Raw genomic sequence first — 23,713 nt, forward strand, 5'->3', positions numbered from 1 at the left:
GATGAAATTTCCGGTCGATCAGAAATTTTGATAATTCCACATCACTTCTAAATTCTTACAACTGCATGAGAGCCGTTTGCTTCTTGCTAGTCGTATAAATGGTTGTCAGCTAGCTAGAAATGGACATCTTTTTATATTCCCAAGGTGGATAACCCGCCAAGACTGCTGAGTCACGCCGTTTAAACTCTCGCCTTTTTGACATTCTTTGGAGGTTCTACTGACAATATATTGGACTACGTCTCCCATCATGCATCAGTGATGAAATTAAATCAGTCAGAAGCACCTTAAACCGTGCGATTTCCATGCTATTTTCACACACTCGTGACACCACCGCTGATGATAACCACGATATCAATGAAACTTCTTGCAATATATTCTCACATGCCTCGATGTACTGTATTTAGCAGCATGCAGTTTGTGGAACCAAGAAAAAGAGATATGCCAACAAGCTAACTAACCTTTTGGCATTCATGCTTAGCCATTTATTGGGTAAGTGATTTAAGTGTTCATCTTGTTTTTAAACAATATCTATTTTTTTTTCTAAATCTATACAATAATTGTAAATAAAGAACTCAATGTATTTGTTCATTTAATACTATGCAAAAAGTCATGCTTTTTTTTTTCTCCCCCCCCCCCCCCCCCCCCCCCCCCGATTGTTATCCACCCTTAATCCTAGAGTGTGTTGCTGGAATGTTTGTGCTCTCCAAAATCAGTGAAACGATGTGATGTAAACTAATTTTCTAGCTTGTGGAAAACTTCTATGATGCTGGTGATGACAAATGAATCTGAAACTATGGGGGAGGATGCTCATGATGATGATAATCAACTGTGACTCTTGCTGCTTGACTGTCCCACTCATCACACTCCTTGACAAGAGCGCAAGTGGGGAAAAAAAACAACAAAAACATAAAAAGAATGAAAAATCACAAAATAAATCTCACAGAGCAGCATGACCCAGCATGGTGTGTCCTGGCCCCGTGTCACATGTCCTCGTCTGATTCGATGCACTTCTGCAGTATCTAAGATTCATTGCTTTTGTATTAGTGTTCTCCATCCTATGTGGACATGAGTGACCCATGAACCAGTGTTACATTCCCCCTTTAAGGCCAATGGAGGTAACCTATGTTATCAACATTTTTAAGAAGGTGCATGTCAAAGAATTTGATACACGTGCAAATTATGCCCCCTGATTGTTGGAGTCTCTTGAGGACTGCGCTTGGTTCCTTTTAACTTGAAAAGGGGTTGAATTCTGACTCGCCTCCAATTAAAAAAGAAAAAAAGGCAGCCTTAAGGTTGATGCAGAAGTAATTTTTGCTTCGTTTTATGTTCTTTATCATTTTTCTGTGTTGTATTATTTGTAATACCTACATTTGTTATTATACTTTGTGATTGCAGGGGTCATAAACTCGGTCCTGTCAGAAAATGCATTCGCATCCTGTAAAGCTTAAGCCAAGGCACCCCCTGTTGTCTTGGCTTAATCTTGGCCTCGAGGACCGGCTCGAGGACCGAGGGGCGGTCCTTGGTCCTCGGAGTCAAGTCCAAGAGCCATTAGTGCCTCGAAACACTTGTATAAGGACCGCAAAAATCACGAACGAATCTAATAAATTCCATCCATTTTTCGCCGCCATCTCAAACTTTCACCCGCGCGATTCCTCAGTTTGCGGACTAAAATAACAACCCGCATGCCCACATAACGTCATCTGTTGTGTTTCCCCCAACACTGAAAACAAAACGAAAGTAAATTAGAAGAAACACACTCACACACCACACCACATCACAAACACACATACAGGCGCAGTGAAATTGCGTGGATCACACAGTCAATTCAAGTGCGGTGACTTTTATAATTGAACTATCTTTCGGTACCGTGACACATACAGGCGCAGTGAAATTGCGTGGATCACACAGTCAATTCAAGTGCGGTGACTTTTATAATTGAACTATCTTTCGGTACCGTGAAAATGATGCTACAGAAAGGACACGCTACCGGTAACGATTGAGGCTGTGAAATCCTCAGGCTTGCCGTAGATTCTTTGTTTGTTTATTTGTTTTGATTGAGAAATCCCTTACATCCCCAAAACGCACATTGTTTGGAACTGTGCCTCCTGTGGGAAAATTATGCGTCTCGGACGCGGGACGCAGCGGTAACGAGATGGCTGATCTCTAAAGATTCTCTGAGTACTACTATTATCACCACTCCCATTAATACTACATTAATAAATTTAATACCTTCAAATTCACAATAATCATAAAAATTAATTAAATCAACCATGATTTTAAACTATGTATTATCAATGTTCATTATTCCAAACATGAGAAAGCATTCAGCAAACATTACTGGAATCGAGCAAAAGGACTCCAAATCCCAACGGCCAAACCCGGAAGTCAACTGCCGACGTGATTGACTCCAGTTGTAACGCAAATAACTTGGTTCAAACAAACATTCTAGTGACGACTGTGCAAAAATAACTAAATAAAAGACACCACTGTTACAGTAAGAGCTGTAAAAAGAAGAAAAAAAGTCAGCATGCTTGTCACCAATTTACAAAAGGACACCATCAGTGTACCATCAGCAGTATGTGATGTCTTCTGGTGCGCGGACCGGACCTCCTGTATGGCTGCCATGACGACGTGCTGCACGGACTCCTCTAGCGTCATGATGATTTGGATGTATTCTGGCAACAAGGAGATGCACACTTATTGGGCCGTTTTACCTTTTATGTGAGTGTAAGTAGTTCTGATTAGTCGACTAGTTGCGGCTCCTACTGGTGACGAGTTGACTAGTAAAATAGTCATTTGTGGTAGCCCCGAGTGCCCACTTGTTTTACTGTTCTCCCGGCATTCCGTAAATGAGTACTTAGGCAACCGGTGCTGTCTTAGGAGGCCATTAGAGTGAATATAGTGTAAAACCTCCATGCAGCCATGTTGTTAGTCGAAGCAGTGTACATCAGCAGGGATGCGCTTTGAATTAAAGCGGCCACAGGAAAAAAAAATCTCCCTAACAAATAAACTCAAATGAATGTACCGAGCACAACCCGCCTGAGCACGTGGTGAGGACTCGCAGTTGACGGCGCATCCCAGGATGAGTTGTAGCAGCCTGCCCAGCTCCGCGGGGTCTGAGTGCTCGGCAACCAGGGCCACGTCGGGCAGAGGGAAGTCGGAGAGCCCCTGGCCCAAAACCTAGTAGAGTGAGTGAGTTACACAAAGCACAAAATTGTGAACATTTTCCCCGCGACAGCCTGGAGACGTGATTACCAGTGCTGTGACCGGCAACCCGAGGCCAAGGCCAAAGCCAAGGACTTGACTCCGAGGCCAAGGCCAAGGACCAAGGACTTGCCTCCAAGGCCAGGGACCAAGGACTGATTTTGAAGCTGAGGCCTAGCCGTGGACATGTACAAAACAATGCTATCATCCCACTTGGCAGGTCTTCATGATTTGCAACACCCCTCCATCATAACCCCTTGCACTCCCTAACGCTTGAATGAAGTGTTTTTATTCAAAGAGTAAAACAGTCAGGGTACGTGTTATTCATACTGAGAAAAACAAAAAAGCATATGATATACATTTATGAATTAATGTTTTAGTGCAGTAGTTTCTTAATGTAAATCAACACCCGACAGGCATGACATGGCACGGAAGACAAGTTGAGTAATGACTTTGCATAAAAGTCAATCACTGAGTGCAGAAAAAGCGGTAATCAATGCAGTGATAATTTTACAGTTTACCGGCAGCGAGTCTCAGGGACTCGCTGATCAGAAAAGTATGAGTCCCATTATGCATTGAGTCCCAAATTTCGAATTCTGAAATGTCTACTTATTCAATTACATATGATAACACAAACAACAACATATACATACAATTATAAACAAATGTTGCAAACATTTAAATAATTCAGGAGCAGGCCTGAGGATTTCGGCTCTTTGAAGTAAACGATGAGTCGTTTATAGACGGAAAAAACGACCATGTAGAGTAAGGTGTTTTTAGCCACAAAAAAAAAAAATGACTGTGTATAGGAAGGCATTTTTAGCCGAAAAAAACCCGACCATGTATATATAGTAAGGCATTATTGGCCGAAAAAAACCCGACCATGTATAGTAAGGCATTTTTGGCCGGAAAAAAACGACCATGTATATAGTAAGGAATGTTTAGCGTCAAAAACGACCATGTATAGTCAGGCATTTTTGGCCTAAAAAAAACAACCATGTATAGTAAGGCATTTTTAGCCCCCAAAAAACGACCATCATCGTCACAGTGCAGAGGTCTATTGTGGCTGCGGCCTTCCTGTGTAGAGTTAGCATGTTCTCCTTATGCCTGTGTGGATTTTCTTCGGGTACTCCGGTGTCCTCTCACATTTCAAAAACATGCATGGCAGGTTCATGGAACACTCCAAATGGTCCCGAGGAGTGAGTGGGATCGCCCTTGCGATTGGCTGGCAACCAATCCAAACCTTACCGGTACTTTGAAGCCCTGACTGTTTTAAAACTCGAGGTCACACATTCTGAAGGGATCATTTTCTTTAAACTTAAGTTTGCAGAGGTGGGCAATTTACTCTCGTCATTTCCATGTTCAACACAATTGTATGGGCGGCTGATGCACAGTAAGACAGCACAATATAACTTCTGTCTCGGAGAGAGTTACGCATTTGTTTGTTTTGACTACATGTTCTTTTAAACAAGGTTAAGTGCCATGCAGACAAAATACGAGTAAATTTACAACACAATTTAGTCAACACAGAAACCTTGCGTACAGGGAAAATGCACACAGCCTGTGAGTGTAAAACGGTCTCACTTCATGGGGTGCTGTTGGCGAAACTCAAAAGAGGGAAAGCAGAGAACTGCACTTGAACATGAAGAAACAACTTTTGAGGATTTTACAACAGCTGGATGTTTTAATTTTCACACCACATCTTTTTTGTTTTACAGGCATTGCTGCTGTGCAGATGTTTTTTAAATGTATAATTAGGATTAGTTTATACAGTAGACCAAATTGTGTCTCATGCTTTTATGTCAGCACATGGATGCATTTTGTTTCTTGACACATTCAGCGAATTACTCCAACAAGACATTCACTTCAGCTTTGACTCACGTGAAGAGGACACGATTGTTTTGAAACGAATATCCGCTATATATCATGCTGTCATGAAAGGGGGAGAAAAAGAAATCTCACAGTAGATCTTCAATTTGACAATGCACAAACACGCATGACACAAGATGTTCATTTACAAACATGTACAACTCAGGGCATCACACGCACAGACTCGCAAGCTGACGTGAGCATGAACAAAGCAAAGAAGAGCGGTTTAAGGCTTGAAAGACATTTGCAAACAGGAACACACCAGGTCCAGCAGGACAGGATTGCACTGACATTGAAACACATCAAAGTTGCCGGCATCCCATTTTGTCTTGCTTTAACACAACATGAAATCCACATTATAATAGAGACATACCGCATATGCACACTGTGTAGTAAATTCTTATTTGAGGTAGAAACGGAATGGAATAAAATTTTCTTTTTGGTGGATACAGGGGAGGAGAAAAAACTAAAATGGGGAGTAAATATTTTCCAAAGTGTTACACAAAGTATTATAATGCTGGAAAGAACTGCTCTGACTTCTTCCAAACAAAGCTCCACAAACAGAACGAAGTTTGTCTGGTATAATAGATTTTAAAATTATTAGAACACTGATACTCTACCTGTCGGGATGCATAATTTAAAGTAGTGAACCTTCTGTATTTCCAGCAAGGCTGCAAGTAAATGAACTCCCCCGCCCCACCCTCCAAAAGGTTTGTAACTTCATCTTGCTACCACAAGAGAGCATCAAGTCACCTCTAAAGGAAACGCCTGAACTCATTTCAACATACTTTCTTGACACCAAGATGCCACCAGAGGGCGCCTGTGCGCAAAAACAGCAAATGGGTGTTAAGCAGGGCACAAACAAACATTTCTGAGATTGAAATGCCACATCATAAAAGGTGCCGTTTCACAATGCCCCGGACTTGTAAACATTGTCTGGGTTGGATTTGAATGAAACTTTTGTCATGTCTGTCGCTTTCAGTCAAACGAGAGGCGATGACAGTGACACGCAAGCATTCAGCTTTCACAATCTGTAGACCGAAACGCAGGTGTATTTCACATTGATCAAGTACAATGGCAGTTATGCGTGCACTATTGACGACACCCCAAATAATGCGAATTGGACAGCATGTGCAACTTCATAAAAGTCCAATTTAAGATGATTACAGGACATGCTGTGTGTAAGTGAACAGCATCCCTGTTTGACATTTGTACAAAAGCTAATAAATCTACCACAAATTTTCTGAAAAAGACGCACTTACTCTTCCCGAATAAACAGCTGGGTGAAACTTCCAAATCATTGTTAGTACTGTATATTGCCGTTCACAAAATTGTTTCAACCAAGCCACGAAGGGATCTTAAGAACTATCATCGTTTTTCGTAGCTTTAGGAAGGTGGAGCGTTGCTTTAGAAAGGTCAAAAAGGATTTGGATCAGTTCACAAGCGTGAAATAGCAACCGCTTGTAGCAATGTTCATTTATATTCATGATTTTTATTGTATTGTTAAACAATATTTTATGTCACACCTTGACAGTATGCAAAGGAATTCACGAGCGTTCAAATGTGATGCACACTGGCCCTGCGTTTGAATACGTTTGCGTCAAATCTCTCATTCTGTATTTACAATGATTTACAGATTTTTTTTTTTTAATCTCATGCATCATTTTCTTGAAGTGAAATGAGCAGCAGTATCACGATGTCTCAAGTATACAGAATGAACATTGGCTTATTTACCAATAGGCCTATATTCCATTTTCAGAGGTAGGGTCATCAAATATGATCTTATATACACTGAATATTGTTTTCCCTGGGGGTGGGGTGGGGGGGGGAATCATTTACAATAATATAAAACAAGTCAAAATAGTTGTTATTTTTACGAATGAGACTTTTTATCATGCACTTCATGTAAACTTTGTTCAACATCGACCATTTGAATGGATTGACGGGAAGTTAGGCGAGCGGCTTCTCTCCCTTTACGTGCCAGTGGGATGACAAGCGAAAGAGAGGCAGAAGTGGGGAAGTCGAGGCTCTCGAGATGACTACCAGTCTGCATTAGCCCAGGTTTCCTCCGCAGGTTTTGTGGGACTCTTTTTGGCCTTACCGTCTGCATTCTCCCAGTTGTTGTCCCAGGCCTCCCAGCTCTCCTCTGTGCTGTGCTTGTTGTTGGATGCCGCGTCAGAGCCCCAATTGTCCCAACTGTCAGAGCTCTTCTTTGCAGAATTATCTGCGATGGTCCAGCTGTCACTGCTTGGGGATTTCTTGGCCTTTAGGGAACTGTTGCTACCAAATGTTTCCCAGAAGTCCTTTGAGACAGGCTGGCTAGAACTGCCCTGATATCCCTCGGTAGCATCCATGTTCTGGTAGCCATCTCCAGCACCCCTAAGCACATGGAATCATTAGATTATACAATTCACGTTCAAGTACAATTATTTTGGTAAATGGAATGTATTGTTACCCATCTTCTGGTTTTCCCGAGAAGAAATTGGTCAATTTGGCACCAGCTCCCTGCATCTAAAGTAAGAATACAGTTAAAATTAAAAAAAAAAAATTAAAATAGTGGACAGCACCAAAAGGAGATATTTTCAAAAATACATATGCTTGCAGTTGACAATTACATGCAAAGTTGTCTTGTGTATTCAGTAACAACGCCATATTTGATCAATTCCACGTTCAAGATCTAATACCGTATGAACATAATGCTGCTGTTACAGTCTTGAGAGGAAAAAAAGGTGATGATGGCAATTTTAAAAAAGGTACACACAAATACTCACCACCGGAGTAAAAAATGGCAGCAAGAAAAACAGCAATACATTGAATTAATATACACATACATACATGCTTCAACAAAACCAGTCTCTGAGGATGGAAACAAGAAGGTGCGCCTCCGAGATATTTGCACATTGATAGTATTGTAACTTTTTTTTCTTTTTAGTCAGTCACGCTCACAAGACTGGTTTTGCCCCTTTGGTGTGGCAGAGCTCTGCCATCCAGCCTACCTTGTTTGCCAAGTCAGTGATGCCGACTGTCATTTCATCTAGCAATTTGCCATCTTTCACCTGGATGAGCCAAATTGTAAGGATTGAAACAAATCATATCAACATATTTTTTCGTACACTCACTGAACGTAAAAAGTGTGCACAAACCCGTGTTCGTTGCCAGATTTTGGTGATGTTAAAAAAAAACAAATAAACAGACCAAGAGAAATCAACTCAAACTTTTTCTACATTTTATGTGACATGTGGCCCATGAATCTGAATTGGGGGAAAAAAGAACAAAACATTTTAAGGGTGATAAGAAAAATGAAATAAAAGTAACTTGCTTGCATAAATACGCACACCCTCATACTAATACTTTGTTGCAATTCCCTCCAACTTTACTAATTTCCAGTACTTGCCAGAAATTCCTGCAGCTCCTTCACCATTGGTGTCGGCCTCTTGTTTTTGTCAAGTGTGTTTATCTTTTTTTTTTTTTAAAGAACATTTTCCATTTCTTGGTAATGTCACTGTTGTGCCATATTTTCTCCACTTGATGATAAATTTCTTCACTTTCTTGGCATTGCTATTACCTTAGCGAGAATTTAGTCGCCATCTCCTGTCTGATACCTTTGAACAACAATACTACTCTGATGCCGTGGATGCTCTGTGCAGACCATGGCTTCTGCTCGAAGATGTGACTAGAAAAAAAAATAAGGCATGTCGCACTAGAACAGCTGGACTTTACAGTACCGGCATTTGTGGTTAATCAGAGGCAACTGAAATGATTGCAGGTGTGTGGTGACTGCCATTTAACCCAAGTTTGAATGTGTGTTAATTCTGAACACAGCCATAACACCAGTTAGAAGAAGGCGCACACATGTGTGCAAACACATTATCTCAGTTGTTTACTTTTACTTCCCCTCTCCAAAACTATACAAGTCATATGTCACATTATTGACTTTTTAATGATTTATCTTGGTCTCATTTTTTTAGTCACAAACAACTGGCATTTAAAGAGGAGTGTGTAGATTTTTTTTACATCCACTGCATATTTAGAACAGCATGCAGTAAGGAATGATTTTGTCAGATTGCACTTATTACAATGGCCTAAAAAAAAAGTTAATTGGAAAGAAATGTGGTTACAATCATTCTGTATGAGCGAAAAGAGAAGTGCATGCTGCAGGTGCCCCTTAAACTATGTCAACGGTACATTATAAGGCAAAAGACAGATGCATAACAGGCTTGTCCAGTCAGATTCTCAACTTAACCAAGATGTTTTGCAAATAAAAAGGCCAACTCTTCTATGATATGATAAAAGCAGGCATCAAGAATGATGGTCCAAAACCAGAAGAGATTGAGAAAAGGATCGGGAATTACAATTTGACAAAAATAACTTAACGTAAATTTCCCTCTCCCGCTAAAACAGTTGGAAGGTTAACCATAGCTAATTCACTGCTTCTGTCTTATAATGTGCGTTCACATGAAGCTGATAAGCAAGCACTGTAGAAAATAGCGCATTCACATCTGAAGCCGTTTTCTTTTGAAGTGCTGCAGCCCACCACCAATTGAAAAACTTCAGGCATCAATGTTACCTTTTCCTGGGTAGGTTTGATAACACTCTCATTTAGTGTGTGTCCTAACTCTGTCGCCTAGTTGGAAGTCAAAGAGGGGAGGGGGGTGGGGATAATCACTTCAATTATACAGTTTCTTATTGACGGCTTGGCAATGAAGTGACTGGTGAAACTGAATGGGAAACAAATCGGTGTAATGGCTCAAAGACAGCTTGAGTCAATGTCAAGACATCAATTTATTTCCCTTTGACTTAACTATTTTGAAAATATAGTTAACGGTGGGTTAAAATGATATTCTTGTGTGTGTGCCATTACTCTTTGACAGACAAAAAAAGAAAAAAAACCCTCTAAACTGTCATGCATCAATGGATAACACATTGCGGTCAAAGTCTCTTATACACTGTAGTTTTTCCTTTTTCCCATCTGTTAATACAGTGACTGATGAGAAGACTAAAAATGTATTATTTAACTTATCCATATACTCATGCCACATACTTTATGACGCAAAAGCCAACAACCCACAGGTGACAGCCACCGTTTGTGAAACGTCTCGAGCACAAAATGTGAATCTTGCAAGCAAAAGAATCCAAAAATAAAATGACGCTTAACACACAAGGCAGGACAACTTCTCATGCGGCCATTTTTTTTTAAAGAAAATTAAAATCACACCACATTATTACAAACATGATGCAGGAAAAAGTGTCATGCGCTCATTTCTTGCTTTACCGGTTCCGGGGGCGCCTTATAGCCCCTTAACTACGTCCAGAGAATGCAAAGAGATATTAAAGTTAACAGTGAGTAGAGCATCATGCTTTTATATTTTAAGTGTGCAACGAGGCAAATAGTAAGCAATAAAGAAAGCATACAGTCTATGTAAAAACAGAGTACTAATATCAATAATACAATATGTGATCAGTGTGTGTTGTGTACCTTCAAGGTATCACCAGTAACCATGTCAGTCTTACCTTCAAAGTTGCTTGATTTGCCAGTTTGGTTGTCTGGATGGGAAATATGAAAATGTATGAGGTACTTTCCTCCAAAACGTTACCACTTAATGATGATATGTTGGTTTTGGAAATGCAGTTTGAACATTTTGGGTTCTTACATTATCTTTTGCAATTGAAGCAAACTTGGTGGCCCCAACAGTGAAATTGCTCCAACCCTGCAAAACAAAATGACAGCAGGAGAAATTAAAATCTCTGACGGACAAAGAAAAGGCGACTGTGTGTCTTACTGAATAAATGGAGGACATAGCATTGTTGATGAAGTCGTCCTCCTTCTTCTCTGGGGTCACTGTGTTGCCAAAGCCAACATACCGATTCTCTTGATTCCCACTGTAGCCACCTCCACTGAACAAGAGTTTTAAAATTGATTAAAAAGAAGGAAAAAAATTGAATGATCATTGAGAGGATGATCAAGTTATTACCTCTGATAAGAGTTGACGTCATCACTCAACCAGTCTTCAAATGCTTTATCACCAGATGTGGCAGAGTTGGCTCCTGAGCCCCCAGAACTGTGGCGTACATTCACAACGGTAATGACGAGTCATTTGCTGGATCATATCGAAACTACCTTTCAGTCTTACCGATGCGAGGATGAAAGGCTGCTTTTAGGTTGAGGGGATGCCCAGTTTTTAGCGGATGATGTTTCAATAGACCATTCCTTCCCCTCGGCTTCAGTGGCAACCTGATAAAGACGTGAACAAGAGAATGTGTGTTTTTATGTTTTAATAGGATGACATCAAATATTCATTCCAGTTAATACCAAAATTATTTGACCATGGATATATTTTTAGGTCAAGCGTGAGAATGGATGTCTTTGGGCTGGAAATGTCACACAAAATTGACAGAAAAAAAATTGAAGATGCATTACAAATAATAATCTCCATTATCTTTATTTATTTTGTATTTTTTGGGCAGCCGTAGTGGCTTTTCTTGACGTATTTATAAGTCATGGGGAAATAAGAGTTAATGTCTTACTACGTTCCTGTTTCATCTGCAGCAATAACACTGATTACACAAAGCAAAACTAAATTACTAATGTACCCCAAATTTGGCCAGATTGTGAATCATTTTGGACTGTGATTAAGCAGTCTATATAGGAAGTGGGGTCCTTCACCAGGCCGTAGTTTCCTGCAGAGCTCACCTTGTCCCGAAAGAGCGCAGCAGCTCGGCTGTTGTACTTCTCCTGTAAAGTCCAGTTGGGATTGTAATCATCTTGGAGTTCCAGAAACAAACGAAATTTGCCATTCCCTCCTGCTTTCATCTTCTCAAGCTCAATATCTTTCCACTTGTCCATAGTGACAGAACGTACAAAACTGCAAACAGAACAGAGATGTTTCCGCACAGACTATGACAAATTTTGAGAAATATTTTAGATGAAATAAAAATGTAAAAAAAAAAAAGATTGTTGTGTTAATCATTTACATTTTATTGACTGTTACGTCAAATGCATTATGATCGTTTAGGAGTGTGTCAATTCAAGGGTGCTAAATCATGAATTGAGTTCAAAGTTGGAAAATGTTTCCCTCATCTGTCAAAACAAGACCTAATTTTTCTCTACCTGAGATGTACTCCCAAGCCTCTGTGTTTTCCAGAGCATTCCAAACATATCCAGATTCCATAGGTCACACTAACCCACTGAGGGTTGAACGCCCCACACTCAAAGCACAGCTGTGGGGAATAAAACAAGATGCATTATATCAGGATAGGGTTGAACGATTTATCATTTTAGAACCGAAATCGTGATCTCAAACAATGCTATTTCAAGATAGTCAATGCTGCCCTTCTGTCACACGCCTGCTGTCACCCACACTCACTTTCTTTCACAGCTTTTTTTAATCACAAAAACCTGTCATGGCTTTTGAACAAAGATGTGTGGACTCGTTACAAACCACTGTACGTCCACTTTTAAACAGAAAACCTCTTAAAGTGGAAATGCATTTATGTTTACTGGTAGTTTGTTGGTTTTGCACAAATATAGAAACCATAGCTAGGTTCAGCTCTATGTAGATATTAAGCATTACTAGGTTACTCTGTGGACTTACATTATTTTCATCTTGAGTTCTGACTTCCTTCAAAACTCTTCGTGTTCTTGGACTGGCCATGATGATTCACTGAAAACAAATTGAACAAGAAAAAGGTTTTACAGATGTGTTAATGCTGCATCCAGTGGTGGGAAAAATTATATATGATTAATAATAACGTTAAGAATTTGCTCGTATTGTCATCTCGAGGCCATAACAATTTGCAAACAAGTGTGCTGAAGGATATTATTTGTCACGACAGTGCTACGGCAATGAACTGACTCCTAATAATTAACAGTGTTTAGATTTTACATGTTTTTATACAAGCATACATAATAGAATTGTTATTAGTACAGAACAGAACAGAAAGTAGAAACCCAAATCACAAATGAGTATGGGATTGTCCGATTTGAACCGACTCTATCGAAGCTTACCGTAAAGCGTGTTTGTTCTCAATGTTTAAGGATATGTCACTTGTTTTGAGGTTTTTCTCAAAAAATGGAATCGTCAATACGGTTTCTGATTTGGATGACAAACACCGATCAGGCTAAATTAGCCGGTGAGCTATCGCGCGAACTAACTCTTACCTGTTTGCTCGACGAGCAACAAAAACACCGTTGTCAGAAGATGCGGTAAAAATACACTACAAACGTTCTACTTCAGTCGCAGATGTCAATCAAGTATGAAGAGGCAACTTTAGAGGGCTGTCAGGCCGACAGAAATAAATAAAAATGGACTGCAGTTAAGTCAAACACCGGCAGCCATGTTCCTGTTTGCATACGTGGGCAGTGCAATGCATTGTGGGATTTTTTTCCGCCACGATTTCTCCACTTGCCGCGTTCATACCAAACATTGTTAAAAGCATGAATACATTGATCGAGTAAGGCTTGTTACAGTCATTCACCCATTTCCCCCAAAATGTTGTGACTCAAATGTATTGATTTAATTTTAAAGTTGTTTTTCTCAATAAATATTATAATTTGATGAATTTAATAAATTACCAATAAAACAGAGAGTGAGCGAACGTGAAAATTGTTCGTTTACCTTTGATGAAAGCGGCTGCTTATCATCTGCTTCTGAAAGGTAACACCACTGTGTGAGATAATGTATGCATTGGCACCTCACCTAGAAACTAAAGCTGAATGTTGAAAAAGTGTTTTGTACTGCCACACAAGTTAACTCGTTGATTAGGTTAGTCCGTTAGCACAATAACTATCAGCAAGCATTCAATAAAAGTGCAAACACTAATCGACAGTAGTTTGGCTGTGAATTTCACTTGGCCAATGAATTTACAACATGTAGTGGCAGTCTACTCAGGCTGTGATTAAGTCTGGAATATTATGTAATGTTCTCGCAAAGAAGAAACAACAACCATACAGCATATGGAATTTCCACAGTGATTGTTCAAAGAATACCGTCATTCTCCGAGCCACAAACTACAGACTATGAGCAAACCCGAGCCTAAAGGCCCCTAAAGACTACGCCTGCTTCCAGCTCTCTTCAGATTCAATACTGTACTCAGTTGTGCTTCAGTTAGATGAGTTGAGAGAGGAAGACAAAAGCATCGCTCATTGTGCAGATGTATGTGCTTCTGTGCCAAATCCAGTGCGAAAACGACGTCAGTTATGCAGTACTGACAGGTTTGAAACCCCAGCCTTCAGTCACTAGATGGCGCCGTTGATCATTGTTTAAATGCAATTACTTTAGACACTCAAGAAGGCGTAGGTTTTTGTTTTTTTAAATAAACGGTCAGTGCTGCGTGTGATGTAACTGAGACAACAGGATCAATGCTGATTGCGATAACAATACGCGCGCGCACACACACACACACACACGCACGCACGCAAGCACACAATTTTATAGGACCAACAATAGTTTTAAATAATCAACACACATTTATTACTAGTTACGCATTTTTAACAACTTAATAATCAGTAGAAAATCATACTACAAAGACTGTCTTATTGAAATCTGTTATTGTGCAATGTTTGATTTTCAGTCTATTAATATAAATACATGTGTTGCTTTTCATTGTATTTCATGTGTACCACCTTGAGTACATTCCATTATTCCTCCACGTATATAAACCCCACTATTGAAATCTTGTGGCAAAATGCAGTTGCCATCACCTGCAGTGTAGCCAATGTTTAACCAGATTGATGATCCCATCACGCTGCAGAATTTTGAATGACAATTAACTTCAATAGGAAATCAATTATTAGCAGAAACAAGCATTTAGACCATTTTCACTCAAAAAAGAATTCATTTCATGAGCATGATTTTCTCGACGTGTCCACTTTCCACCTAAAAAAAACATTTACATTTGTTTTCATGTTGTTACTTGAAAAGAAAATGTGCTTTCGCAGACGCAAGATGTGCATTCAGTTACACTTTCTTTCATTCTTTCATGTTTGTTTGTCAAATAAAATCTAATTTAGTTGACACTGGTGAACCAAAATTTCAAGAAGATGCAAACTCTCCACAGGAAGGACAGAGTCGGGATTTTAAACCCACAAACTTGAAACTGTAAGGCAGTCATGCTAACCAGTCAACAATTTCAACTACGCTTGTTGCTCAATTTGTGTTGTTTGTTGGTAGCAGTATCATTCAATTAATCATTTTCCACTTACTCAACATTTACATAAAACATGAAGTCAATTCTATATGAATAACTATGTGCATTTCAAATATTAACATCTTGGCACTGAACTGAAAATTGTCTTCAACCTTGGTCAAAATGAGCAGCCGACTAACCACTAACCACCGCCAGCGAGCTAACTAGCTCACCTGCTAATGCCTCCATCCCACTTGCCCCTCCGTCGTCACTCTGGTGGCAAGTCTTGGCTGGTTACCTTTTCCTATTATTGAGACACACCTGCATATGATCACGTGGTGCAAAATAACAAGATACACAGCACAATACAAAAAAGGTGAAAAGTGAGACGACGTAGAACGAAAAAAAGGATGGATTATTTTAGCAAACGTTAACGTCGACGGGTGACTGCAATGTGGGCTGGGTTGGATAGAGTTCCCTTATTGATTGGATAAACTATTAGATCATCAGCTCTGACTGAAATGATTAGATAACTAGCTATTAGATCAGGGGTCAGCAACATCTTCTAAACTAAGAAGTGTTTTTGGGTTATTAATGATTGCGAATGGGCTACCAGTTTGATACGCACCTCTTAAATTACAAATGTCCTCAAATTCCCTTTGTTCTTCATTATTATGAACTCATTGTTATCATTCATAACTAGTGAAATTCAATTATGTGATGACATTGATCACATTACTGTAGTCTCACAATAACAACGATTTCACAAGGTAAGAAACAGATAAATTAATTCAATTGATATATGCAAGTGTTTATGTTTTTAAATGATTATTGAAGTGATTCGGCAACATTCCTGGGAAATCACAATGTCCCATCCCCGGTGACGTATTTTTTACAACAGGAGCTTAAGAGCCTTAAGCGTGAACCGGTGCTGGATTATAGACAGTAACAAACTTTGATAGGGAAAATTGTAAACTCTTAAAATTGTATCAACAGTACTTAGCTATAATACTCGTGGTAGCTGTTGTTTCTTCTTGTTATATTTTTTAATCCTCTCGAAGCTTATCTAGGTTAAGTGGATGTGAAGTAATTTAAAGTACAACATAGACTGACAGCTTTGCTGGCAACTGTGCAATACTCTAATATATTATATGTTGGATATTCATTCTCTGGACAAATCAAACTCAAAATCAAAAGGCTTTTATTAACAGCTTACAGATTGTTGGGCCATGAAACCAATCAATGACTTAAATTGCGTGATAGTACAGGTTGTCATTTTTTGAACATCGCAAATTTAGTTTGTAAGTCGGGTGGCAAAGCATACAGCACATGAATATCACACACGGTGGTATTACCTTGCAGAAGCGATGAAAATCAGCCACTTTTCATCAAAAGAAGTAAGCTACTGATGATCAAAGTGACATTACTGTGAAAAATTAGTCATGCAATCTTCAAACGGTGTGCACATATGTGCTATACTGCTCCTCTGCCTAATTTTAGTCAACATCGTTGAAATATAAAAATTGATGACTGATGCAGCGAAAATGTTTTGTTTGATGTAGAGGTGTTTGGAAAAAAATAGTCTGCACCTTTACTTTAAAAATGTATGAAATCAATTGAAATAACAGTCAAAATGATTGACATCATAACATCGACTGTAGCAAAAGATCACACAATAAATGACTCATATTTACCAACAGAATGGCAGTGAAGCATTGGTATGGCTGCAAAGATCTTGATTTCATGGTGCTAATTTATTTTTATGGACATCACCATCATTGCCAGTTATAGAGTTCTTGATATCTTCCACTCTATTAAAATCTGATGGCATATCAAAGAACACCTCATCATCAAAACAGTCCTCATCAGATGGGGAAGCCATGCATGGCAGCCTCAAGACCAAACCGGTCAGCACCCCGCCAACAGCGGAAACCGCAATGGTGGAAAAGATCGCCGCGACTTGGTGCAGAGCCTGCTCTTGCGCCGTACGCCCCAAGCCTGGCTTCAACCCGGGGATCAGCGTCTGAAGCTCCAGCAGCTTTGGATCTCCCTCGGGTGGAGCACGGTGGGAAAAGATCTGGTACATGCTGGGCCCGTAGGTTTCCTCAGTGGCTAGCAGGATGGCGCAGATGCCGGCTGTGGATGAAATGAGGCCCGTGAGGCCGTGCAGATTATGAATGCCGCACTGGTCCTGGATCCTCAGGCGTCGTGCTAAAAAGGGGCTGAGGTACTTGTATCCAAAAAAACAAGCAGTGCAGCCCATGATGCCCAAAGCGTAGGCAGCCGAAGGAGAAATCATCATGTCCACTGACGCTCCGACTGTCACGCCACCTGCCAAAGTCACGTTCTGGATGTCGGCCATTGTGAGCTTGCCTCTCTTATTGAACACTGTAGAAAGTGCAAATGCAGTGAGAGTGGACGAGCTCAGGCCGATAAAAGTGTGCAGGATTGCTCTGTGTTGATCGTCACCTTTTAAGGTGAGCGCAGAGTTGAATGAGGGCCAGAACACCCAGAGGAACAAGGTTCCCATGACAGACAGGATGTCCGAATGGTAGCTGGTGATTTCTTTGGAGTGGCCGTTATTGAGGGCCGGCCGATACAGCACAAATGTCACGCCGAGACCAAAGTAGCAGGCAAACAAGTGAATAAGAATGCTGCCGCCGGCATCGTTTATGCGGATGTATTTCAACACGGCCCACTCTGTCACGGCGAACACGGGGATCTCCAGCAAAGCCATCACCAGGAGCTGCACCGGACTGGTCTTCCCGAGCACGGCCCCGAAGGAGATAAGCACCACAGCGCATGCAAATTCCGCGTAGAGCAGGTTGATAACGCCAAGGTGAATTTTCCCATCGTGGTAAAACTGGAGGAAGCCTTGGATGACGATCGCCCACTGGATTGCAAAGGTGGCCGTCAGAAAGTTGAAAACCATTCCGCTGAAACCGTAGAATCGGCAGAAGGCCAACAGGCAGCCGAAGCCTACGAAGATCATCACTTGGACGTCAGCGAAGAAAGGATAGTCGCGATACACGCTATTGTCCATCGGGTTGGTCTCGTTGCTTTGCAGCTTGGCATTGGCGTTGTCGTCATAGGTGACAAAGACAGCATAAAGAGTCAGGATGACGACTTCTAACACTAACACCAATGCTGGCAGACGCACTCGTAAGCTTCTTGACGCTTTCATGGTAACATGCATGAACAACGGTCTGGTCTCATACTCGCTTGGTTAAACTTGTACCGCCTTTTATACTCAATTTTATCAGATAAGAAAGGCTAATAACAATGGTTAAATAGCACTGGGCCCGATAGGTGACCAAGCCCGATAGGTGACAGGTTGTTTAAAATTGTGGTGGCCGCACTTTAATCTCTCGTAAATGGAAATTTCTCTCCTCTCATGATGCGGCACAATAAAAAAGGGACAATAAATACATAAAATAACATTTTGGTTACACAGCTGTTGTTTGGCTTGAAGTGGCTCAATCAATCATCCATCCATTTTTTGGAACCGCTTTATCCTCACAAGGGTCACAGGGCGTGCTGGAGCCTATCCCAGCCGTCTTCGGGCAGTAGGCGGGGGACACCCTGAAGAGGTTGCCAGCCAATCGCAGGGCACAGAGACAAACAATCATCCATGTTCACACTCACACCTATGGACAATTTAGAGTGTTCCATTAACCTGCCATGCGTGTTTTTGGAATGTGGGAGGAAACCGGAGTACCCGTAGAAAACCCACGCAGGCCCGGGGAGAACATGCGGACTCCACACAGGGAGGCCGCAGCTGGAATTGAACCTGGTACCCGTGCACTGTGAGGTTGATGCGCTAAACACTGGACGACCGGGCCGCCCTCAATCAATCAAGTGTGAACTATCTTGATAATCTTGTCAGGAAACACCAGTGATGAGAAAACACTTAAGACTGAAAGGAGAGTTGAGAACAGACAAAATCAAGAGTGATTGTAATTGACTACAGTACAGTATTTATTTATCCATCATGATTAACAAAGTTAATTTCTAAAAATATGACTGATACCAGGACAGGTAAATACAATTATATAAAATAATCATTATGATAAGAAAACAAAGAAAGGGTGAATCAAAAGCTATTCAAACGAAATCATTAAACAGGTTAAAGTACTCAATGCATCCCTTTAAATACAGCATATTACCCTGGTAAACAGCAAGTTTTAATCAGAGATCGATTAATGTATTCCTAAACACATTTTTAACACTGAGCTAAAACAAAAACGTCTTCACTTTTTTCCCCCCGCGCAACAGGCTTTCGAGATATGTTCACTTTTTGTTTTTAAAGTTTGATCTTTAAAAGCTTGCACAGTACAGATTTTACCATCCATTGCAATTTAGAACTACAACGTTTCAGAAAAAAGTGACATATTGCTGATCCTTATCCTTAATTCATAAACATAGCTAATATTACATGCAACGTTACAAATTATTTTGTGGTTATTATTTTTATAATGATTTTTCTGAAAGTTGTGCTAATGACCAAATTGGGCCATCATCGGTGAACTTGGGCTGGTCCATCACAGTCACATGGTGGTTCAGAGGGCTACCGTTACTTCATTTCTAACCTAGTTGGTATGTTTTAGGATAAGAAATTTTAGGTGACTGCTAACACTTCCACTTGAATTTTTGTGGGCAAAAGAAAACGACTTCAAGAGGAGAGGTAGAGGGGAAGCCAGAGTTGCTATCGGCCTAATAAAACTCATCCAAATTAGTTACAAATTTTTACTATTGATTTCAGCCCCAAGGTAGGATTGTGTGGTATCAACTACATCACACAAACAGATTATTATTACAAAAAAATAATGAAACACACACACGCACACACGCGCACACACACACGCACACGCACCCGCTCGCACACGCACGCGCGCGCATCCTCATGCTCACACACAAATCAATGAACAACAGTGTCATCTAGAGGTTCTAGTTTGACACTACACTTCAAACCTGTGGCAACCACTGTCAAATGTGATTGGCGTGGTCTTTGGCACTATCTGCCTTATCAGTTGTTTTGGTGCGCTTGGTTTGCACAGTAGCATACACATCCGACACAGTGGTAGCGGAACGCACATTTCCTTTCTCTTCCTCTCTCGACTCATCAGACTGAAGCAAGGTTGAGTACTGAATCTGAGAAGAGCTGCAAGCAGACTTGGTCTGAGGGTCCTTGAGGTTTAGGTTGGCATAACAGTCGGTAGTTTGTGGCTGAAAAGGGGAAAGAAATATAATCTCAATGTAATTGCCTCATAGAAAATGCTTGATTATTGCGCAGTATTTACACGTATCTATTTAATATATAGTAGATGGTGCAGCTTTATTTGTAACTGCACGTTTACAGTTGAAGATCAATGTGCTAAATTGTCATTGTTTCTGCAAGAAAGTTGGACTGTTTTTGTATCCATTCTTTAAAGAGTGTTAAGCTCTATTTAGCTTTTTGGAATTATTTATAGAATTACTGTAAAGTAGACGAGTCCACAGTGGCCATAGAGCTCAGTTCTTAGATTTCTTATCAGATGTGATGATAGGATATGCAATAATTTTTCAGACATGAAAAAATAAAAGTAATTTAAAACCTGTAACTCAGAGTTTGAGCTCAGTTGATCCCTCAAAGATGACGAACTAACCGCCACGTGTGGAGGGTTGATTTCAGGAATCGCAGTTGTGCCTGAGGACGGAGAGATGAAATACTTGAAAGACATCACAAATCTATAATGGAAGAGGACATTTCTTAAAATCACTTACTAGTTTGCATGGAGCTAACGTTTCCATATATTGGAGAACCTTGCATCTGTTGAAGACTCTGACTAAAACAGCACATAAAAGGAGGTTTAATTTATTGTCAAATCGCTTGGCTGGATTTTTTTTTGAAGTGCATAAAATTTTCTTTTGATCAGGTCAAATGGAAATACCTTCGTCTTTTCCTTGACCAATATGTTTTTTTCTCTAATCAATCATACGAAAGAACAAATCAAATTAAGATGATTAAAATGCATTTCTTCATTTGATTTAAAGCTGAAGAAATTGATTACCTGGGAGACATGATTTTAAAACACAAAAAAGAATATTGCCAAACAATGAGAGTACCAGTAATCCACTGGTCACCCAGAATAAAGGTGGCATACAAAAAGGGTTCCAATCTGTCAAAAGAGAGAAGAAAAATACATGGACTATGCTTTTATTAGATATATCCTATTTTCAACAAAATAATACATGCCAATAAATATTTCACTTGTCTTTTTTATTCACTGGATAACCTACTGCACAAACAGGTGTTGTGATGAGCTTTTGCTCTTTTTAAAAATGAGCAACAATGTGACAACAAAGACCCACATAGTAATCATTAGAAATGTGTTACATACTTAATATGGCAAGTACGGCGTAAAAGCAGAACTATCACAACAGCTCTTATATTAGATCTGTAGGTAAAGTAGTATTTAGGAGATATATATACATACATTATATACTGTACTTCTATATCTATTTATCTATTTCAACGCTTACCTTGTGGGATTGTTCTATAAGAACAGTTTTTCATGTTCATGATTCTCTGATCGCAAACAGACAGTTTACTCGCTCGCTTTCGACAAAGTGACTTGCAAGCAACTGTTGTCGTCTTTGAGGGATGGTGCATACGAGGGAAAAGAAGACACAGGAAGTGCGCTTTTGCAGTAAACCACAGGCTGAGAATAAACACCATGTCAAAAAGAAGAACATTGGTTGTGAATATGTAATAATTGACAACATCAAGAAAAGCAGGGGGCGGCCCGGTAGTCCAGTGGTTAGCACGTCGGCTTCACAGTGCAGAGGTACCGGGTTCGATTCCAGGTCCGGCCTTCCTGTGTGGAGTTTGCATGTTCTCCCCGGGCCTGCGTGGGTTTTCTCTGGGTGCTCCGGTTTCCTCCCACATTCCAAAAACATGCGTGGCAGGCTGATTGAACACTCTAAATCAGGGGTGTCCAAACTTTTTGCCAAGGGGGCCAGATTTTATGTGGTAAAATGTCGGGGGGCCGACCTTGGCTGACATTCTTTACATTGAACAACAATATTGTTCAACAAATTTTAGTAAGCCAGTCTGTTTCACATTTCCATTTTAATTTTAATTTCAACAATCTTAAGAATTTCTTTTGGTTCATTTGAAACAGGTATATCACATGCAACTGCTTATTCACTTGACTTTTTCTTAAACAGAAGTCTCCTGAGTGCAAATTGATTGATTTGAAACATAAAATGTATCACCATGACTTTTCAATAGTCACAAAACCTTTGACTCAAACAACAGGGAAATGAGCAAGCAATACACATATCCACAACTGCAAGGATCATTTGGAATATGACATATCAGTCAATATAAACACGCAGTGATGTCTTGTTAACTCGTGAGTGATGCCCTCTAGTGTCTAAATGCTATTACTCATTTAGTGAATGCTATTACTCATTTAGCCACTAGAGGGAAGCAGTACTCTATGAAACATCACTCACCAGTCTACGAGACCTCAGTCAATGCAACACGTGTTCCATTGCACCCAACCTGCGGGCCAGACGGCACTGATTTTATGACAGGGGCCGAGGGCCGGATGAAATTCGACCGCGGGCCGGATTTGGCCCGCGGGCCGGACTTTGGACATGCCTGCTCTAAATTGTCCCTAGTTGTGAGTGTGAGTGCGAATGGTTGTTCGTTTCTGTGTGCCCTGTGATTGGCTGGCAACCGATTCAGGGTGTCCCCCGCCTACTGCCCGAAAACAGCTGGGATAGGCTCCAGCACCCCCCGCGACCCTAGTGAGGATCAAGCGGCTCGGAAGATGAATGAAAGATGAATGAAGAAAAGCAGGTGCAGAAAAATCCTGACTAAAACAACAAAAAAATGTGTTGCAGCTGAACCTACTCAAACAGACATATTTTGATAATTGCTGCTATCAAAAGTTGACAGCGGGGAAAGTTTTAAACCAAGATATATGCCAAAAGAAATGTGGTATCTAAAGGTTGCATTTTGTTTTTACTGCAGCGATACTTGGTTAGCAGAGTGTAAAAGTGTATCCGCCTCACAGTTCTGAACTTGCGGGTTTGAATCTCCGGCCTTCCTGTGTGAAATTATCATATTCTCCCTGTTTTTGTATGTTTTTCTCCAGGTACTTTGACTTCCTAAGACATTTCAAAAACATGCATGGGTTCATTGACAACCCTAAATTGTCCATTTGTGTAAACGTGAGTATGAATGGTTATTTGTCTGAATGGACTGGTGATCTTTCCCAGGCGTAGCGGACATCTCACCTGAAGGTAATCTGCGAGAGACTCCAGGTCACTCACAACCCTGTGAACAGGATAAGTGGGATTATTAGAGTAGTAGGAGACTAAAAAAATAGACAGGGACGTTCATGGAATTGCATGACATTTATCTCCTTCTGGCACAGGGACATTTTCAATTGACTATTGAACACAGTTAGTATAGCATCATGGTGAATGTGAACTGCATGTCTGCTTCACAATCTGAATTTCT

General features: G+C 40.4%; 2 protein-coding genes across 11 annotated transcripts; both read right to left on the reverse strand.

Annotated features, from left to right (window-relative positions):
- Positions 1–4,859: 4,859 nt before the first annotated feature.
- Positions 4,860–13,448, reverse strand: arfgap1 (ADP-ribosylation factor GTPase activating protein 1). Of its 10 annotated transcripts, none has more exons than XM_052075548.1 (14): positions 13,232–13,448; positions 12,666–12,734; positions 12,182–12,291; positions 11,765–11,936; positions 11,205–11,305; positions 11,046–11,132; positions 10,854–10,968; positions 10,725–10,781; positions 10,585–10,617; positions 10,346–10,375; positions 9,641–9,697; positions 8,070–8,129; positions 7,529–7,578; positions 4,860–7,452 (listed from the first exon to the last, which is right to left on the reverse strand). In XM_052075548.1, exons 2-14 carry the CDS (start codon positions 12,723–12,725, stop codon positions 7,113–7,115), a joined length of 1,272 nt encoding a protein of 423 aa, XP_051931508.1. In that variant the 5' UTR covers positions 12,726–12,734; positions 13,232–13,448; the 3' UTR covers positions 4,860–7,112. The 10 variants fall into 10 exon arrangements, with proteins under 10 accessions (XP_051931508.1, XP_051931507.1, XP_051931510.1 ...); XM_052075547.1 differs by having other exon boundaries at positions 7,529–7,584; XM_052075550.1 differs by lacking the exon at positions 10,346–10,375.
- A 3,323-nt stretch (positions 13,449–16,771) lies between these two features.
- On the reverse strand, positions 16,772–18,421 carry LOC127607341 (ammonium transporter Rh type B-like). The gene has a single exon (XM_052075541.1). It carries the CDS (start codon positions 18,392–18,394, stop codon positions 16,940–16,942), a length of 1,455 nt encoding a protein of 484 aa, XP_051931501.1. The 5' UTR covers positions 18,395–18,421; the 3' UTR covers positions 16,772–16,939.
- Positions 18,422–23,713: the final 5,292 nt, after the last annotated feature.

Source organism: Hippocampus zosterae, chromosome 9 (assembly GCF_025434085.1).
Source record: "Hippocampus zosterae strain Florida chromosome 9, ASM2543408v3, whole genome shotgun sequence".
NCBI classification, from domain to species: Eukaryota; Metazoa; Chordata; class Actinopteri; order Syngnathiformes; family Syngnathidae; genus Hippocampus; species Hippocampus zosterae.